Below are 20,606 nucleotides of genomic sequence, written 5' to 3'. Positions count from 1 at the left end.
GGGAGTAACGGAATACATGTACTGGAATTAGGTATTTAAAAGACAAAATATGAGTAACTCTATTCCATTACAGTTACTTTGTTGAAATAAAGGGATTACATTCTTTTCCTGTTTCACATGTTAGGCTATGCCCTCTCTATTATTGGTAATTCCAAGCTGGTGGAAACCCAAACAAAACACTAATAATAATGCCTGACGAGCCCAGTTGTAAGTAAGCTATTAAGACTCGACTGTACACCGTGTTCGTGTTTTCCTCCAAAAACAATAAGTTCCGTTGGAGCAGCCTTTCAACGCCTCTCTCTGTCTCTCGCTAGCAAAGTTGACCCAGACAACAAAGTAAAGCTAGTTTTCAGTTACGACACAAGACCCAACATATTAGCCAGAGGTCCCTTTACTATGGTTCGGCGCCGCAGACCTGTTTTATATTTGCACGGAGTAGTTTTCTATACGAGATCACTGCAAAAAGTGCAGCCTTACCTAATGTCCACCTACTGTTGCTCATTTATATTAAGAGTTAAACATCTAGTTGGTGTTGGTATGGTGAATAACCTTCAGTAATAGTAATAAATCACACAGCAATAGTACATTCACGTAGTTGTAAACAGCATGATAATATATTAAGAAATCCAAAGTATTCAGAATACGTTACTCTCATTGAGTAACGTAACCGAATATGTTACAAAATACATTTTGGGGCATGTAATCTGTAATCTGTGGTGGAATACATTTTAAATGTAGCCTTCAACACTGCATCTCCGTACACATAAAACTGTGTTATTGGAAAACTGTGCATAAAATATCAAAAGTAAAAATAATTATTCTGCAGAAAAATGCTCCCCATCAGTGTTAAATGGGAAATGGTAAATGGCCCGTATTTGTATAGCGCTTTTCTAGTCCCTAAGGACACCAAAGCGCTTTACACAACCTGTCATCCACCCATTCACACACACATTCACACACTGGTGATGGCAAGCTACATTATAGCCACAGCCACCCTGGGGCGCACTGACAGAGGCGACAATGGAATACTGCTGCATATTTTAACTATTAATTAATTTAATATTTTTTAACTATGTTATATTCTTAATCATCATCATCATATCCTGTAAATCGTTTTTGTGGTTGGACCATCTCTAAAAAAAGTTGTTAATTAGCTCAGAAGCAGGTGATTTAAAAATAAAAGTGCATTAAGATATATTAATAACAAAAGAAAATCTGCTAATTAACAAGCTCGAGCAGTTTGTGACATGGTTTACTGTCAATATCTACAGGTGGATTAACAAAAAATGAAGGTGGCGTGTTGGCAAAACAGCTGGTTAACCGCTTTACATTCAGTCAAGTGATTTCTCATAGATGTTAATCTGAAAGTGCTGCTGTGCCTGCACTGATTACCTTGCCTGTTTTTAGGCCAGATGTCTTCCCCTCTTCATTATCATCAGAAGTGTCTTTGCTAATGTACTAAAGGAATTGTTAATCTCAGTCTTTACACATGTTGGTCAAAGTGGTTAGCAAGAAGAAACTCATCTGTTACGATGCTAAGTAACAGAAGCTTGTTTACTTGCTAATGCTAGTTCTGTTTCAGCAAAAAAGTGCTGGTCATAGCTGATTTCAGAGCAGTGGAAACAGCTTCCAACTCATGATGATCTCCCATCAGTTTACCATGAAAGACTAGAGGTTTATCCAAAGTGCATCCGCAAACCACCAGAAAAGAGCTCATCTTACCCAGCTCATGTCACTGTTAAGGAGACTGACATGCCTGTGAAACAGAGACAGCCGCAGTTTCCTATGAGCACAACACAAGCCAAGTGCCGCGCTTTCCAACTGTAGCCATAAGATGGCAGTAATGTAAAGAATGGATCTAAACTGGGCAGAAGTTTTATGAAAGCACTGCCTGAGGAGAAAGGAGAGACTGCAATACTTTCTTTTTAAATAATGTCTAATTTTAGATTTGACAAGTAAATACTGCTTGCCCTGATTGCCCTGAAGGAAGGCTGCTGGCTTGTGGTTTCATTTGACCAAGAAACATTTTATCCAAATCAAGAGTTAAACAATATTTCATACGCATTTATTTAATAGCACAGTGTTCAATAACCAAATGTCAAGACTGTTTACTGACAACTGGGCGGTCAAGTAGGTCTCATGCTGTGCTACAATTTCAATTTTTAACTGGGTGCTTATTCTGCTTTTCAGTAGAAACTGTGTGGCCAAAATGTTTCTGTCACTGCTAAAAACACCTGTTACCACTGAGTAACATGGTATCTTTGACAGTTTTGGTTATCTAGCTCTGTGAGATAGTTATATGAGGCCCTCCCACAGTGACAGCCTAGCACAGAAGCAGCAAGTCTAGAAATTAAGCTAAGGTGTAATTTAAAAAAGAAAAAGACAAAACAAAACAACAAACACATGTCCTCTATTGGTCACAAGTTATTTTTGTCATCCTCCATCTGTTTTTACTGTTCTTGAATGTAGCAACAGAGTCCCTTCCAGCTTGTAATGTTTTTTTGGCAAGCTAGGATCACCCAACATCCTGTTTGGCCTTATACTTTTGTAAATATGCAAATATTCGATTTTCATTTTTCACAGATGTTTGTGTGTTGATGTCACATTCTGTCTTCTCTTTGCTCAATGATATTTGAAAAAATTATATGCTTCCCAGCACTGTTGCATAATAGTATTTACTTTAGTATAGTCTTCATTAGCCTTAACACAACTCAACTTTTACTGCTATCTTAGCATTTTTAATGAATTCGTTCATTTTTTAATCACATTTCAGTTTGACAGGTTCAACATAGCCATGCTTCTTGTTTCCTCAAAACCCAGTCAGAGATGACTGGGATCACATTGGTGGTTATCAATATTCCTTGTTAAGCTAGGCTTCAGACTCTGCTAACTTAATCTATTTATTTTACTACTCATTGTGCACTCAGTTCTGCTGTTTTAGGGCTCTACAAACTATAAACGTGCTACAGATAATTATCAAAAACTACTAAGTCCATTGAGAATAACACTGTTACATGGCATAATGGAGAAGATTTGGAATAGCATACATTTTTGGTTACTGGCTTAATATTCTTACTAATAAACAGCCTCCTAAAATCCATCCATTTACATATTGTTTTAGGGCTACATGGGGGCTTCCTTAGGGATTATTAAAGTATTAATATTATTCTTAAAGTATTCTGATTCTGATTGAGCCTAAATGAGCCTTGACAGGTCACCAGTGTATATTTCAGACAGACACACACTCACAATCTGCTAAATCTAAAGACCCAGTGTAAACCAATTAAGAATCATCAGTTACCTTCAACAGCTTGTCTGAACTGCATGAGGAGCCAGACTACTTGGAGAGAACCTGTGCAGGCAAAAGGAAGAACTTACAAACTCCATGCAGAAGACACACCGAGTCAAACAGGCGGTTTAATCTTAATCTTTTATCAGTTGCATTTCAACCAAAGTAAAACACTCTTGGCTTACAGAGTTTGCACTGCATGGTATTATTCAGTGGTATTACCAACATACACCTCGATGAATGTATTAAATATACTCTCTCAGGAAAGAATATTTATTCTGCTTAGAACATATTTCCAGGATAAAAGTAGGTGCAAATGTGGTACTTACAGATTATTTTAAATTGAAACTCTGAATGGAACATCAGGGATTTTCCAGATGAGGTTGTGTTTTTAGCATAAGCCAATGAAAGCTCATCAAACTGACTGTATTGATTGGTTATTTTACGTGATAAAAAGCCTACCAATAGGCACTAATTCGTTTTCTGGCTTCTGTTCTGTTTGCTCGCTATTTGTAAAATAGATTTGAGAGGCATCTATAATCTTGTGTCAACCCTACAGGCTCTTTACACTTTTATATCTGTACTACACTGGTTCATTTGATCCAAGTCAAAGGCTTGCACATGCAGGGAGCCGGTTTGGCTCTGTGGGTGAGCTGGTGACCATATGCCACACAAATGGAGTGCAGCGGCCTGGGTTCGGGTTTAACGCGTGGCCCTTTTCTGCATGTCTTCCTCTTGTTTATCTCCCTGTTTTCCCACCTGGTCAACATGGCCAAGCTTTCTTTGCTTTACCTGATTCACAAAACATAAAAGTGGCTCAAAGCCATGCTTTTAAACCAGGCTTGCTGCCTCAGGATTTGCGCACTGTCACATATACAGTGAGTGGGCATTTGACATGTCATTTCACTCATCCTTTGCACAGAATTGACAGATTGAATGTTGTCTGCTGCACTGAGTGAAATCGTTGGAGAAATCGATGAGAAAGTTGAATAAAGAACATAAAAAATAAAATGGCAAAAGGCGATAAGAGTTTTGTGCCTGCAATTACATCAGTTAGTGATGTTGCAAAAGTACCATTAATCTTCTCAATTATTGAGTTAATATATTTATTATGTGACTGCTGTTCACCAGTCCATTACAGGTCTGAAACTTGAAACATATTTAGACATTTAGGACTTCTCAGTCCATTCCTCTGTGGCATTTTCATGGCAATCACTTCTGTCTGTTGCCAGATTAAGGTGAAACTAATATTATTTATGTTCTTTGTCACAAGTAACCTACTAATAGACTAGTTAGCTACACTACAGGAAGCAGATTAGAATTATACATTAAGAAAACATACAGTTTGCATGTTGTAAATTTACCGCATGGCTTTCTTCCTCCTCAGGTATGAAGTAGGGGTGGGGGGAAAAATCGATACTGTGTAGCATGGTGATATTTTGTTTGCTAATAATGTATCGATACAGGGACAGCAGAAATCAATATTTTGTTACAAAAAAGGTTTTTGTGCTCTGACTTCAGAGCATGTTGATCCTTTTTCTGAGCAAGAATCCTGACATTCCTTCACTGTCCAAATGTGACAGTTTACTTATTTTAATTTAAGACATGTTTTATTTTAATTAAGTTTAAAACTTTTTTATTTAATGTAAAATTATATTTTGTTTAAATTTACTTTCAAATTCTTCAGTTGCTGAAGGGGCTGCATAGTTTTCATAAACTGCATAGTTCAGAATAGCTATAATTGTACCAGATGGTTGCGTTCAGTTAAGTTGGACTAGACTGTAATACAAACCGTTCAGTTTGTCAACAATCAAACTGAAATGAGAGAAAGACTGAGTGTGAGACTTTGATATTAGAGAAAATGAATATTGATAAAGTTTACCTTTATGTACAGAATCTGAATATCGCAAAATATTTTTAAAAAATTGCAATAATATCGTATCGTGCGTTAAGTATTGTGATAATAAAGCATATCGTGGGATGTATGGTGATTCCCACCTCTAGTATGAAGCATATGAACCGACAGAAAACAGCAAAAATCCTGAACACAACCAGCTCCAGACGAGGTTGTGTGTTCAGCACAAGTTACTATGGTGATCTTGCTAGATTAAAAGAAATCACATATATGGCAAAGACAATTCTGGCTTTAGGGTCAACCTGAGCTAGTAACGTGTTCTTTTAGTACATCCATCAAACTGCTTTGTGTTTGCAACTCTAACTCTTTTATGGATACAGAGCTCACTTATTCTTATTATACACCTTTTTAGTTTGTGTGGATACACATGTTCTATACATGCACAGCAGATTGCTTTCCAAAGGAAGACATGATCTTCTTTGCCCAATATTTGGACAAATTATTGCACATTTTTCTGTGTATTTGTGCTAACACAAATATTCAGATTAACTCAATCATTCTTCATATTGTATTCTGTAGCAAGATTTCTCCATATGGAAACACCACTAGCCCCTTTAACCAAGTAATCATCCAAGTCTTGACCTTTTTTCTAATTGTTTACCTATTTTAGAGGTCAAGGGCGTCAAATCCAATTTCACAAATGGCAACAGTGGAAAGTGAAAATCACATTAAAGCCCATCTCAGCCTCGCCTCTCAAACTTTATCTCAAAAGCCACTGAGCCATCCTGGTCACTCGCAGTGAAAATCTTAACATCTTCCACTCTGCCACCTCCAGTCTTTTAGTCAGTGCCACCATCTCCAAACCATACATCAGAGGAAGTCACACTGCCATCTTGTACCACATTAAAGGCTCAGCATATATCATTTCTTAATACATGTCACATATGCTTATATAAGACTGAATAAAACTACTTAAGGGGCATTTACCCCGCCCCTCCCTGAGCCTGGTTCTGCCGGAGGTTTCTTCCTGTTAAAAGGGAGTTTTTCCTTCCCACTGTCGCCAAAGTGCTTGCCCATAGGGGGTCATATGATTGTTGCTTTTCTCTCTGTATGTGTTATTGTAGGGTCTACCTTTTTTGAGGCAACTGTTGTTGTGATTTGGTGCTATATAAATAAAACTGAATTGAATTGAATAGTGATGATTTGCCACACCATTAACAGTTAATAATGTAATCTCAAATTAAGCGCTTGAATTCAGTGAATTTAAGCGCTTGTAGGGTCTACCTTGACGTGACTGTTGAACAGAATAGCAAATCTTTGTTTTTGTTCTTGCATATGTTTCTTCTAGTCTTACATAATCTGTTTTACTGGTCTGAACATGACATGTGGACTCTACAGTGGGTAGACTGGCCAAAATTCATGCACTTTTTAACCACAATTGTACAATAAGTAATTTTTTTAAAGATTCATTAGCGGCAGGTGTTCAGCAGATAATAGTCCAAGTTGCAGAGCAGAAGAGTGTATTCACACCTACAGTGCATCGATCTGTGCGGTGTGAATACACTGTTGTTTTTGCAAGTGGAATGAAACAAGCTCTTTAATCCCACCCACTTTTGAATTATGCTGCATCAGCTTTAAATGGAAGCCTGCAGAATTTGGCAACACAATGCTGCCATAATAGCGTGATTTATTTGTGGTAGCCATTAAAATATGGTACTATGTCAGCTACGATGGCCTCCAAAAATTCACTTCACAGATACCCTTTGGATCTGACTGTGCCTGGGCTGTATGCACCATAAACCTTTGATTCTTCCTCTTCTCGATTCCCTTCTTCCTTTAGTCTGCCTTTTCTCATCTCCTTTGTCCACCCCCTCTCTGATTTCTTCTCCTTCTGCCTCACTCTGTGTGTCAGTAAAGCCAAGAGAAAAGAGAGTGAGAAAGACCTGCTTTCTGCTGGCTCTGCATTATGAGAGGGAGAGCGAGGGATGTGAGCGAGTGAGCGCTAGCAGCAGTTTAGCAGACTGTGCCAAAAGAAGGAATGCAGCACTGCATTATGAAAGCCATAGGATATAGGTCCAACTCTGTGAAAGATAAATGAGAGAAGCAGGATTTAGAAGATGCACCCCACCATACACATGGCTGATGTGATAATAGGACGGAAGTAAATAAGCAATGCATCATCCAGAGCGAGCCAGAACAGGATGTTTCCTTAAAAAGTGCAGCATTTTCTGGTGCTTCAAATCACGAAGGAGTACCTTGTCATAGAAGGAAAACGCCTCCTACTCCCCTAAGTCTCACTGTAGTTGGAGACTGGTAATTATCTATTCTAGGGAAGAACTGACACAAAGGGAAGCACCACAAGCTTTGATCTCATCAAATCTCCTCATCCACATCGTGTCATGAACAGAGCTCAAAGATTTAGGGGAGAGAAGAGGAGTGTGAGCGAAGGGTTTATCAGACTTGCCATATACCATTTTTAGGTCAGCCCAAGGCCAAACTTTGCTCCGTACACCTGCCTCTCAGCAAGCGGGGGGCTGCAGCCTTGGCGTGGAGCTCTGTCGTGCTGAGCTATTTTGGGGACAAAACCGAATTTAGCCACTCACTTTCTATCTGTTGTTCTCTCAGCTCCTTCCTGAAATACAAGAATGCATACAGACATGGGAAAAGGATCTATAGGTTTGTGGCTTAGTGTGTTTATTCAATTCAAAATATTCATTTGGTGAAATGAATCAATAAAAGGTTCATGAAAAAAAGAACGTTGATTTACGATACATGTCGAGTCTTAAAAAGTGGTTGACAGGCGACTGAGGCGACTGTTGTCGTGATTTGGTGACGTATAAATAAAATTGAACTGAATTGAATTTACAGTTGTTTGCAGCATCGTGCAACTTATAGATTTCTAGTAGCAAGCAAGGCGATCTGTAGGAGCCTTCCATTGAAGCAAAGCCTGACATTAAAGGAGTGCAAGAGCGAGAAGCAACGAAATCACTTAGCCAGGAAGTGACAGTGCCACACATAATGTAATTTTAATAAAACAGTTTCACGACTGTGCACCATTCTCTAAAAACCTACCCTAACACTTGCACTTTCTTTCTGCAGGAAGGTCAGGAGCTGATCCAGGAGAAACCTGAGCTCCGGTCAGTGGTGCAGCAGAAGCTGGAGGAGATTAGGGAGTGCTGGTCTGACCTGGAGACCACGACCAAGGCCAAGGCCCGCCAGCTCTTTGAAAATAACAAACCCGAGCCGGCAGTGAAGAGCTACTCAGACCTCGACAACCAGCTCTCCCACCTGGAGCAGCAGCCCCCCCAGCTGGAACAGGCGCACCACCTGCCAACCTTCAATGAACAGCTCCAGAAATTTCAGGCAAGTCCCAAGGCCCTCCTCGAGGTCTGAACATGTCTCTTAAACCAGCGCAACATAAAATTCAACCAAATGTTTTTAACATATCAAGAAAGCTGTAATTAATTATTATTGGTTAACACCACCTTGGATGTAGGTGCATATTTCCACTGAAGTGTGGAGCCTTCTTGTATAGTTTGGCTTAAATTGCAACATTTTTCTGTATAGTTGAAAATTTTCAATAAATAACCCACAGCGGCCCTTGTAGCGGCATGTTCTCAAACATGGGGTTCCGAGGCATTAAAAATGCACCTGTTATATAACCCTGAAATGTTCTTTTAGGGAAACAGCTGACGTGCTGTGTTTGTCCATCCTTCATATGGTTGTAACATGACCTTTCCTTTCTATCCGGTGAAGGCTATGGAGTCTCAGATAGGGGACTTCTACAAGGATGTGGGAGAGCTTGGAAGCTTGCAGGGGCTCTGCCTACCCCAGCGAGGGCTGATGGCAGGTGACAAGGAGGTCGGCGAGCAGTCAGGCGAAGTGGAGACCCGTATAGTCCGCCTCATCGAGCCCCTGAAGGAGCGACGCCGCATCCTGCTGGCTTCCAAAGAGATGCATCAAGTCGCCCAGGACCTGGAAGATGAGATAGTGAGTCGTCCGAGTTCCTCCTCTTCTTGTTTCATATATTTTGTCTTAAATTTAAACGCTGCTTATAAAATGTGCCAGTATGGTTGTTACAATATCATCACACATAATTGCTTTTTCACATTCAGAATTTGCAGAGTAAATATGTCACGTCTTTGCCATCGTAGTGTTTGGTCTACGTTTGATCGTAAACGTGCCTTCTGAAATATTTAATAACCCCACTGTGGTTGTTTGGCAGCTGTGGATTCAGGAGAGGCTTCCTTTAGCTACTTGTAAGGATTATGGAAACAACCTCCAGAGCGTACAGCAGTATATCAAAAGGAACCAGGTAAGTCAGGGATGAATTTTGGCCATGGTCAGCTGAAACGTAATCCACATTCTGATAAGACTGAGAACTTTCTCATCGGTTCTGTAGGCGCTCCAGAGGGAGCTGACAGGGCGGCGGGCTCGTATTGAGGAGGTTCTTGATCGGGCAGCAATCATAGCTTCACTGAGAACTCCTGAGGTGGAATTTGTACGTGAGGGGGCGGGGCATGTACGCCAGCTGTGGGAGGTGCTGCAGCTGGAGACGGAGAGGAGGTCTGTGTTGCTGGAAGCTGCGCTACAGTCTCAGCAGTACTACAGCGAAGCAGCTAAAGTGGAATCCTGGCTGTCAGGACAGAAGCTCAACCTGGCCAGCGAAGAAAAAGGCACAGTATGTACCCCTGTAATATTCACACTGCTCTTTACTGCCATAGGTTATCATCAAAGTGATCGTGGTGTTTTATTTTTCAGGATGAGGCGAGCACGCTACAACTTCTGAAGACCCACCTGGCTCTGGAGCAAACCGTGGAGACATACGCAGAGACCGTAGGCATGTTATCTCAGCAATGCCAACATCTACTAGAACTAGGACACCCAGACAGGTGTGCCATAATCCCTGCAGATTATCCTAAATTTGTTTAGTTTAGATAGTTTAATGGAAAATTGTTTTGAAATTGTAATTGTATTCCTTTGATTTGTCTTCACTTTCAACAGTGAGCAGATCACCAAGCAGCAGTCCCACATAGACCGCCTCTATGTGTCTCTGAAGGACATGGTGGAACACAGAAAGACCAAGCTGGAGCAGCAGTACTGGCTGTACCAGCTCAACAAGGAAGTAGAGGAGTTAGAGAAGTGGATCACTGAGCGTGAGGCAGTAGCCAGTTCCACTGATCTAGGCCAGGACCTCGAGGATGTCACGGTCAGTATATCTGCAAGGTTTTAGCATCTAGTCAAACAACAGGAACATATGAGGTGTTCTAGTCTCAGTCAATTCTGAGCCCAAACTGTGAACCGTGGCAAGGAAATGTCACGACGGCACAGGTGGCATCCTAATACAGTACCACAGCATTCTTTCTCAAATGTTTGTAGAAGCATGCTGCATGCCTGGTTGCTTAATCGTATACACCTGTGGCCATGACAGTTATTGGAACACCAGAATTCAATGATTTGGATGGGTGGGTGAATACTTATATAGTGTATACCATAAAGGAGACAACTTTGATCTCTCTTGGCTGACTACAACATGTTTGTTCCACCAACAGCCATGGCCATAGCTAGGATCATGTGCTTGAATTGGGAGGGGTAAGAAAGCAAACTCAGTGGACTTCAATCTGCAATATACTGACATCTTGTGGTGAAAACTTTACACCGTGTAACTTTTTGTTTTGAGATTGGAAAATTAATCAGCACAACAGCACCACCCACCTGTTTTTCATGTGTTCTTTCTTTCTGTCTGTCAGCTAATCAAAGAAAAGTTGTTTTAAATGGGGTGAACTGCAGGGGGCACCGTGAACTGCAGGGGGCACCGTGACCTGCAGGGGGCACCGTGACCTGCGAGGGTTCACTGGAAGTGGTGCAAGAATATTTGGTCCAGTTTTAATCAGCTGCTCAGTCACTAAACAAATTTATTTAACAAACATCTTTTGCATTGATACGATACACCTGACTTTCCTTTAACGTGCATTGGAGACATTTTTGACGAGGAACTTTTTTGTCAGGACAGGAGAAAGCATTCTGTATTTGCAGGGTGGAAATCATCCACTGTGTTAAATTACATTACATTTATGAGAATAAAGAATGATTCATGTTTGTGTGAGTCTCTGTAGCGTTGCGTTGTTTATTTGCGTTGCAGGTCCTTCAGGAGAGGTTCACCAAGTTTGCATCAGAAACCAACAGCATTGGCCAGCAGCGCATGGAGCAAGTGAACAAAATGGTGAACGAAATGATAGACTGTGGCCACTCAGACGCAGCCACTATTGCTGAGTGGAAAGACGGACTGAATGAGTCGTGGGCTGACCTGCTGGAGCTGATGGAGACCCGCAGACAAATGCTAGCAGCATCGCACCAGCTGCACAAGTTTTTCACCGACTGCAAGGAGGTATGGTCACATCCGATTATCAGACAGTGACTAAGGTGTGCCCTGTTCTTCCTCAACATTACAGGTAGACTGTCTGGGCGTGAGTTGCAGCTTCTATTTTTAAAGCACTCATGATGACAGCGTTGTCCTGTGTTGTAGGTCTTGGCTCAGATCGCAGGGAAGATGAAGCAGCTGCCAGAAGTGAGGGCGTGCCAAGCCAACATTACCAATCCAGCCACCCTGCAGAGACTCATGCACTCTTTTGAGCATGCCCTTCAACTTCTAGTTGCACAGGCGAGTGATATACTCACCAAACTTATGTTTGTCACAAAATAGATTATATGTCATAGACAAAGCAAACTTTGACTCAAAACTAAGGCTAATCTTTTATGAATTAAACAGAGTGACGCATGTCTTTATGCAGGTGAGGCAGCTGCAGGAGAATGCTGCCCAGCTGAGGACCATCTATGCTGGTGAGAAGGCTGAGGCTATTATGGTCAAGGAACAAGAAGTGATGGATGCATGGAAGGAGCTGCTGAGCTCTTGTGAGGCCAGTCGTGTCCAAGTGACTTCAGTAACTGATAAGGTCCAGTTCTTCTCAGTGGTGCGTGAAAACCTAATGTGGATGGAAGGAATCATGGGCCAGATAGGATGGGATGAGCCAAGGTAAGGTAGCTTGTTAAGGTGTGGCTCTCCTTTATTGCAGTTTGGAAAAGATGAATTAGAGCTTTAGAGAGTGCATTTTTGCCTGCAGGTTTCTGTGGTCTTATATGGTCATTGAAGACGAAATGTTAATATTGTCTTCTGTGCCGCTTTGACCTAATTTCATATTACACCTGCTACACCGTTTGTTTTTGTTTTTCATTGGGGGGGTTTCTCAGGTTGACACTCTAATCACTGCCTTTATTTGTCATGTTCCCAACCAGTACCACCGTCCAACTTGCAGTGTTTTCATATTTGGCCTGAAATCTTCCAGCAGATGTCCACATATCAGCATATGCATGAACATACAGCACTATGGGAGCCACAAAGATGGCGAAACATATGCACATGTAGTGTGTTTTGATGCAGCTAACATTTTTATGCCTTCCTCAACTTTTGATCCCCACCATCCTTTTTTCTCATCACTTGCAGCGCCATGTTTTGGCACCAGCCCTTGAAAATTTTCTTTCATGTCTGGCTATAAGATTGTGTGCTCCTTGTCTTCTTCTTCTTCTTCTTCTTCTTTTTCTTCTTCTTCTTCTTCTTCATCCTCTTCTTCTTCTTCTTCTTCGTCCTCTTCTTCTTCTTCTTCTTCGTCCTCTTCTTCTTCTTCTTCTTTGTCCTCTTCTTCTTCGTCCTCTCTTCTTCTTATTCTTCTTCTTCTTCTTCTTCCTCTTCTTCTTCTTCTTCGTCCTCTTCTTCTTCGTCCTCTTGTTCTTCGTCCTCTTCTTCCTCTTCTTCTTCTTCTTCTTCTTCTTCTTCTTCTTCTTTGTCCTCTTCTTCTTCGTCCTCTTCTTCTTCTTCTTCGTCTTCTTCTTCTTCTTCGTCCTCTTCTTATTATTATTCTTCTTCTTCTTCCTCTTCTTCCTCTTCTTCTTCTTCTTCTTCTTCATCCTCTTCTTCTTTGTCCTCTTCTTCTTCGTCCTCTTCTTCCTCTTCTTCTTCTTCTTCTTCTTCGTCCTCTTCTTCTTCTTTCTTCTTTCTGTCTGCTAGCTTTTTTTAATATTAACTTTGACACCCAAATGTTTTCACTCAATCCATAGAGAATGTCTGGTGCAGTGTAAGAATGTTTTCACACTCGTCCAGGTAATAAATGAAGGCTGGTGTGATAAAGCCTGACAGTATTGTGTCCCTCCATCCGGATCAGAGGTTTTTCTGAATTTGTTTGTAAAGTAAAAACAAATTCCAGTGTGATATAATATGCTGATATAATATTGGTCAATCACTGATTTTTGTGTGAATCTTTTGCTCTTTGACAGATTTGCAAACTATTGCTGCCAATACAATCACATCGCTAATACTGCTACATAAGGAGACTAATATGGCTGTTAAACAACTGTTTAAGAAGTAGAACTGTCAGGATTCCTTTTTAAAAATATTTTGTGAGGGGGTTAATGTAACCAGAAAAAAACGATCTGTGTTCCTCAGAGATCTGATAGCTCTGGAGGGAATGATGAGACAACACCAGGAGCTGAAAGCCAAAATAGATGGACGCAGCAAGACCATACAGCAGTGTGCAGATCTCGGCAAGATCCTGATTGCTGCTGGCAACCCTGCTTCAGAGGAGGTCTGACAAAAAAAATATTCACACTGTTAATATAAGAATACATAAAAATCATACAATTACTTTATGTAGTAATGAAACCAACCTGCCTGTCGCCGCAGATAAAAGAGAAGTTGGACAGTCTTCTGACTAAGCAGAAGGATCTTGTTGAAAAATGGGACAAACACCAGGAACGGCTGCAGCGCAGTGAGTAAATAGAATACTTAATAGATGAATACTTAACAAAACACTCTGTTAAATGTTAAATGGGCCTAAACTATAAATGTTTTTCCCTTTCATGCCACTATGTGCATTTAATATATCATGAATCATGTATGAATCTTACTGTTCTTTTCTGGTTGAGCTGACATTGCAGATTCACTCTCAACACAATTTAACCAAAAAGACTGAAATCCAAGCTGTAACATAAATGATAAAATTCCCTCATAATACATACGCAAACATGTAAATAACAGATTCTACTGAGTATGCATTAAGCATGTAGTGAGTTGGTAATAGTGTGGCTGGTCTTCTGTCACTTCCAGAGCAAGAAAAATTCCAGTTTGCTCAGGAGACAGTAAAAGCAGAAGCCTGGCTAAAGGCCAAGGAGCCGCTGATCACTACCAGGCATCAAGAGGGAGGAGTAGCCCAAGCCCAAACTGATGAGGTTGAGCAGCTCATCCTTCGCCACGAGGCCTTCCGCAAGGCTGCTGTAACCTGGAAAGAACGCTTCAGCTCCCTGCGCCAGCTTTCTGCTGTAAGCTTGACTGTAGATAAATAATGAATCAGTTTGTCGGAGTCACAGTTTTTTTTTTTTTAAAGTGACTACGTGTTGTGTTTGCTTAGCAGGCATGGGCGCATACCATGAGTTTGCATCACCACAAGCTTTAATCTGTCTCGTGACATTAAGTGCATGTGGTGTACCCTAATCCCACTGCACCCAATCTGCCTTCCGCGCTACATTGCTTAGTGTTTTGTCTGGCATATGTTTGAAATGAACAAATCGCTAGCTTTACCTGCATTTTTTTGGAACCATCACATAAAATGTGGCGTTAATCAGGTTTATGTGGTGCTATTAGTTATGTAGCTAACTCTCTCTCTAGGCTGAGAAGAAAAAAGAGGAGGAGAAAAGGACCCCACTCTCCAGCCGAAGGATGTTCCCATTATCTTGCCTGACTCCCAGTGTTCCCTCAACCAGTGCTACCTCTTCTTTCCTAAGGCAGACGGTACAGGCCCAAATTGAACCGAAGCCCTTGCAGCCCAGTTTGGATCTGGGTGCCACCTCTGCAAGCCAGAGACTGTCTTCAGCACTGGCCGGCTATAGTCCAGTTATAAATGGATCAGGCTACCACGGACTGGATCAGGGCAGCGGGAAGTTGATGGGTACTTCTTACCTTGGGATGAACCACCAGGCAGCCGGAGGTGGGAGTGACTCTGGTTTCTCAGCACTGACCTCTCAGAGTGGTGGAGTAGACACCTATCTCGGTTTGAACCATCAAACTGCTTGTAGCGCAGAAAGCTCTGGGTACTTTGGACTAACTACTGGGAGCATGGCTGGGATGCAGAATCATCTGGGCAGTGGCAGGTTAGGAAGTTCAGGTAACCTAGCTCAGCAGCCAGGCAGTGGAGGTATGGGAAGCCCAGGCTTTCTGTCTCAGCAGAATATGGGCAGTTCTGGATATCTGGCGCATCCGCAAAACATAGGGACTTCCGGATATTTGGGACAGCAGCCAAATTTAGGGAGTTCAGGATATTTGGCACAACCGTCCAACATGGGGAGCTCTGGGTATTTGGCACAACAGCCCAATATGGGAAGTTCTGGGTTTTTGGCACAGCAGTCTAATATGGGGAGTTCTGGATACCTGGCACAGAATTATCAGAGCGCTGGCGGATTGGGTAGCTCAGGCTATCTGGCACAAAATCATTACAGCAGTGGAAGCCTGGGCAGCTCTGGATATCTGGCACAGAGTGGTGGCATCATGGACCCTAAAATGGCATATGCATGGCAGCACCTGAAAGCTGACTTCATGCAGCCTAGAATCAACCACATCCACAAGGCTGTAAACCCTCTTCTCGAAGCGAGCAGAGTGCAGCGTGAACAGTTTGGCGACATCCCGATGGCAGACATGATGGGGCCAGAGTCAGGGCTGGAGCTCCTCCATGGCCGCCTCCAGAGAGATCCCCGTGGCAGCCGCTCTGACCCTCAGATGGACCATCTGAGGAGAGAAAGGGAGTACAAGCTGGGCAGACAGACCTCCAGCGAGCAGGAAATTCAAGCGAGGCTGAATGAGCTACCGCTGATTGTGCGGCAAGAGCGTTACCGGAGGCGCCTGGAGAGGCAGTCGTCTAGTGAACAGGAGGGGAGCGGCAAGCAGAGGCTGCAGAGGCAGGACTCGAGTGACCTGGAGGGCTCTGCTAAGGAGGGCTCTGACAAACGCTCAGGGTATGTGAATGAGTGGTTTCTTTACAGTTTGCCCAGTCAGCACAGTCCAGCATGATCGTTATCATTTGGAGGTTACGTAACGATTGTGTTTGCTGTGTGGGTGACTCATGTTTGCTGTCCATCCAGGGAGAAGAGAAATACCATGGCAGAGATTGTAGAGCAGGTCCAGGAGAGAGAGGCAGCACATGTGAGTTTACATACTGCACACTACAGTATTGTGGTGTCACTTTAGTTTAAATTATGTGTAGATGCAATATTCTCTCTTTTGTTATTGGGTTTTTCAGGCACGAGGAGAGCCTTATCGACCTCCTAGCAGCCTCTCGGCACCCGTGACCCGTTTTGATGGACGTCCTCGCGCCCGAGACCGTCCCAAACCAAGGAGAAGGCCCCGTCCAAAAGAGCCCGAGGAGACTCGACGATCCCGCTCAGCCCCGGCAACTGGAGCCCCAACAACACCCCAGCCGCCTTCACACACTGCCCACAACGAAGGTTCCCTCTACCGGAAAAAGGCCACCAGCGCTGACCTTGAAGCTCAGCAGAGAAGCCCAAACAGGTAAAGAAGTCATGAACAAAAGACAAACACCACCCCAGTAATAACAACTGCCTCATTAAAGGTCTGATCAAAAATTTGCAAACTATGGAAAACTGTGCAAACCAGGTCAAATAGCTTAAGGTTTCAGCCAGCAGGGTATTAGTTTTGTGTTTGTGAAAAGAAAGCAGGTTGTCTAGAAGCAACCTTCACGCTCACTGTCGTTACTATCTTTGACCAGAGTGAGCTGATTGTCTTCATTGAAGACTAATTTATTAAACTGACCTCAGTCGGATCCAGCTATCATGCTATCAATGCTATCAATGTTAGCATGTGTCATGACCTTTGAAGAAACCATCGACGGTTAGCTTTCAGTCCTTGTCAGTCACACTATATATGTGATATGACACAGAGCGACAGTATAGTTAGATCTATATGTTTTTGGACAGTTAAATATTTTTGCCTCCAAAACCAGCAGAAAGGATTTTCCAAAGATTCATTTGCATGTTTGCAAGGGCGTAGATTTGGCATGGACAGAAGGGACATGTCCCCACCAATATCCAGCGATTATTGATTGGTGGGGACAAAACAAAAACAAAACAAAACCGATAGAAATTTAAAAAATAACGATCTGTCAACGTCTCATTCACCCAGCGGTGCAGAAAGAGTTAAATTACGTTCTCTACTGGAGTCCTATATCATGTGACAAATATGGCCAATGTGATTGGCTGAGCCTTTCAGGGAGCTGTTTAGTTTTAGCAGCGGCAATCCTGCGCTGCCAGGACCTGCAAGGAGGAGGATGGCAGCAAAAAGAACCTGGATATAAGAAAGTATTTTTCAAAGAAACCTGTAAGTCACTTAAAGTCAAGTTCACTCATAAAATCTGTCCATCATAATAACGTTACATGCTATGCAAGGCAATACATGCCCCTCTTATTACTCTTTCTGGGTTGCAAAATAAACTTTAAAAAAAATTTCAGGCGAGAATGTAGCTGTGCAAACTTCCAATATCTGAACCTGGGACAACAGCAAACTCCCGGCACATCGTTTTAGGCTTTGGCCCACATCAGTCTAAAATTGTATGTAACCATGAATAACGTGTTACCATGGCCACCAGGAGAGACTGGACAGTATAGATGTATAACAAATATGCCAGCAGTTTATCTCAGTTAATAAGAGGAGAGGGCATGTGTTTGGCTCTTTCACATAGTGGACATTGAGTTGTTGTGTGGGACACCAGTAGTCCATGACTGTTGCTGTAACAGTAGTTCATGTTTAGAGTAAAACATCCCAGCTCACTGATTTGATAGAGGGCAGTAGTGCCTAAAATGTTGCATAATTTTGCTAAGAGATCTGTTACTTTGTGGTAATCTTAGACAAGTAGTTTTATGGACAAAAACCACCAGGTCATTCAGTGTTCCCTTAGTGCTAATGTATCAGAGATGTTGGTGTACTATAACTGAAGTAATGTTGTTAAGTCCTTAAAGTCATATTCTTTTATTGTCATGACTGTATTTGAAGCTATTTTTATTTTTGTATGATACCTGATTTATATGGAATATGGCTGAAGTAAACTAAAGTCTAAAATACTTAGTCATTTGTTTAATAGTAACTTAACATTATATAATTCACATATAAAACTATGAATTGTAATTTTAAATGGTTTAAAAGCATGTAGAATAGCATATGTAGGCAAGTATATTTCTCCTTTTTTTTATCAAGAAGCAAAGATGAAAAGGAAAAAAGAAAAGAAACAGGGCAGGGTTCGGTGGTTGAATCATCCGTTCCCACCAATGCCAAAACCAAATCTACGCCCTTGCATGTTTGATTCAAGTGGTTTATCTCGGTTAACGGCATATTTGATTTGGGAAAACAGAGAGCTTGACAGGTCGATTGCAAATTTTCATTGATTTTTATTAGTTATTCTAAAATTTAAATGTGTATTGTTTGAAACAGAAATCACTGATGTGACCCAACTTATCTGCAGAAATGCATTACAAATCTGTTTGATGTCTCATTGTGATTTTCCAGCAAGTCCTGGGTGAACGTATATTGTGTGCTGAAAGATGGACAGCTGATCTTCTATAAGGATGCCAGGAACCACAACACAACATACAACGGAGAGCCTCCTGTTGACCTTAGTAGCTGCTCGTTTGATCCGTCGATGGGATACAAGAAGAAGAAAAATGTCTTCATCCTTCAGTAAGAATTATTCATATTATTATGGCAAAGTTTATTGCCAGTAACTGTGATTTCAAATTGTGGTTTTACTGAGTTTATATTGAAAAGTGTAATCTGTCTTTAAAGGTTATTGCCTATTAAAAGATTTTAAATTATTGATTAACCACGTGGCTATAAAATACATGCAAATGCATAAAAACTGACAAGTCCCTATTGATTTTCTGTGCAACAGAGTGAACGATGGAAACTACTTCGTGTTTCATGCAAAAGATGAGGTAAGATACATTTGTAACTTGGTATGGTCAATTAACTTACTGGTGTTAATATGTTAGAACTTAAAGACATGGAGCATTCTGATCAGTCAGTACATTATCAAACTCATGAAAAGACCAAGATCATCAATAAATGCATTTGCTGCTCATTGTTCTGCAAAAGCAATTTGGATTAAAGTAATAATCTACAGCATTGCACCGGCTGGCTCCTTCCTTCATTATCTTGAACATTACCTTAAACATGGGCACTGATTCCACTCAAATCTGCACAGGTCGCCCTGCTACCAGACTCAAAATATGCCGAACAAATCAACTATTTACTCCAGTTTCAATAACATTTGTTTAAAAATACACTGTCAAGCGAATTTAAGAAATCGCTTTTCAGGTAAATACTGAATACTAAACTATTGGCCAGAAATTTACATACACTCACCTTGGGCATGAATGGCATGGTCATTTTGGGCTTTTAATTGTTTCAGGGTGGAACGATTATACAGCATATGTCTTTAATGACATTAAAAGGCAAAAACTGGGAGCACAAGTTTGAATTCTTGAAATTGTCAAAATAATACATATAAGCTCACTTTAAACCTTTTAATAAGTGGTGCTAAAGGCTCTTCGATGTCTTAACTTGATAGGTCAAGGCCCTGTTAACTTCTTGTTAGTGATCATGACTGGTTGGTAGTTTCTCTTTACCAGCATAAAAAGGCATCACTCACTGGATTGACCGATACTTGCAACAAAGGGAACGTCCAAGGAACATGATAAATATCTAAAAATGAGGATTAAAGATTTACACAAGCATTTCTAAACAATTGTACATAAATACAAGTAATTCAGATGTGTCACCACTGGACTAATAGGGTTCTGACCAAAAAAGAAGCCCCTGCTCCAAAATCAGCATCTTTAAACTCAACACCCGCTGACCTCAACCATCATGAAAATGTATGGACTGGGCTTAAAAGCAGGGCCAGAAAACCAACCAGTCTGAATGAATTCTACCAAATCTGACATGAGTTGTCAAATGCCCAACCATAGTTCTGCTGGAAGCTTGTTGATTGTTGATAGCGATCAAAACCCATCTGGTGTCACTGCAGCTTGCTAAGAGATTTCACCAAATAGTAGCAGGGGTGTATTTGAGCCTGTATTTAGCATTCTGGATCTTCTCATCAAAGATGTTTGTCATCTGTGAACCTAGTTGTTGTTTTAAAGTCAATGAAGATGTTTGCTGTATAATCATTCCACCCTGGAAAAAGTTCAAGAGTTCAGTAAAATCATAAAAAGCCCAACATTACCATAACATTCATACCCACGATGAGTCTATGTAAACATCTGGCCACATGTGTATGTGATATGTTACTATTGACCAGAGGGTACTGAAGATCTAGAACAACAGAAATGTTGGTTTTGGTTTGTTAATGGAAC

The 20,606-nt window shown here is 41.4% G+C and overlaps 1 protein-coding gene across 2 annotated transcripts in view; it reads left to right on the top strand.

Moving 5' to 3' along the window:
- Positions 1-20,606, top strand: part of sptbn4a (spectrin, beta, non-erythrocytic 4a) — a 36,420-nt gene that overhangs the window by 9,517 nt on the left and 6,297 nt on the right. For both annotated transcript variants that reach the window (XM_085174231.1, XM_085174230.1), the window contains exons 3-19: positions 8,244-8,507; positions 8,901-9,134; positions 9,370-9,459; positions 9,547-9,825; positions 9,906-10,036; positions 10,149-10,353; positions 11,287-11,532; positions 11,671-11,805; positions 11,936-12,177; positions 13,642-13,780; positions 13,879-13,963; positions 14,302-14,513; positions 14,860-16,199; positions 16,326-16,386; positions 16,484-16,752; positions 18,760-18,930; positions 19,142-19,184. In XM_085174231.1, the coding sequence (XP_085030357.1) occupies positions 8,244-8,507; positions 8,901-9,134; positions 9,370-9,459; positions 9,547-9,825; positions 9,906-10,036; positions 10,149-10,353; positions 11,287-11,532; positions 11,671-11,805; positions 11,936-12,177; positions 13,642-13,780; positions 13,879-13,963; positions 14,302-14,513; positions 14,860-16,199; positions 16,326-16,386; positions 16,484-16,752; positions 18,760-18,930; positions 19,142-19,184 (4,146 nt within the window). The remainder of the gene's footprint in view (positions 1-8,243; positions 8,508-8,900; positions 9,135-9,369; positions 9,460-9,546; positions 9,826-9,905; positions 10,037-10,148; positions 10,354-11,286; positions 11,533-11,670; positions 11,806-11,935; positions 12,178-13,641; positions 13,781-13,878; positions 13,964-14,301; positions 14,514-14,859; positions 16,200-16,325; positions 16,387-16,483; positions 16,753-18,759; positions 18,931-19,141; positions 19,185-20,606) is intronic.

The sequence above is a fragment of the Neolamprologus multifasciatus genome, chromosome 10 (assembly GCF_963576455.1).
Source record: "Neolamprologus multifasciatus chromosome 10, fNeoMul1.2, whole genome shotgun sequence".
NCBI lineage: Eukaryota > Metazoa > Chordata > Actinopteri > Cichliformes > Cichlidae > Neolamprologus > Neolamprologus multifasciatus.
The sequence above is the reverse complement of the archived record's forward strand: the minus strand, read 5'-3'. Positions and strand labels throughout refer to the sequence as shown.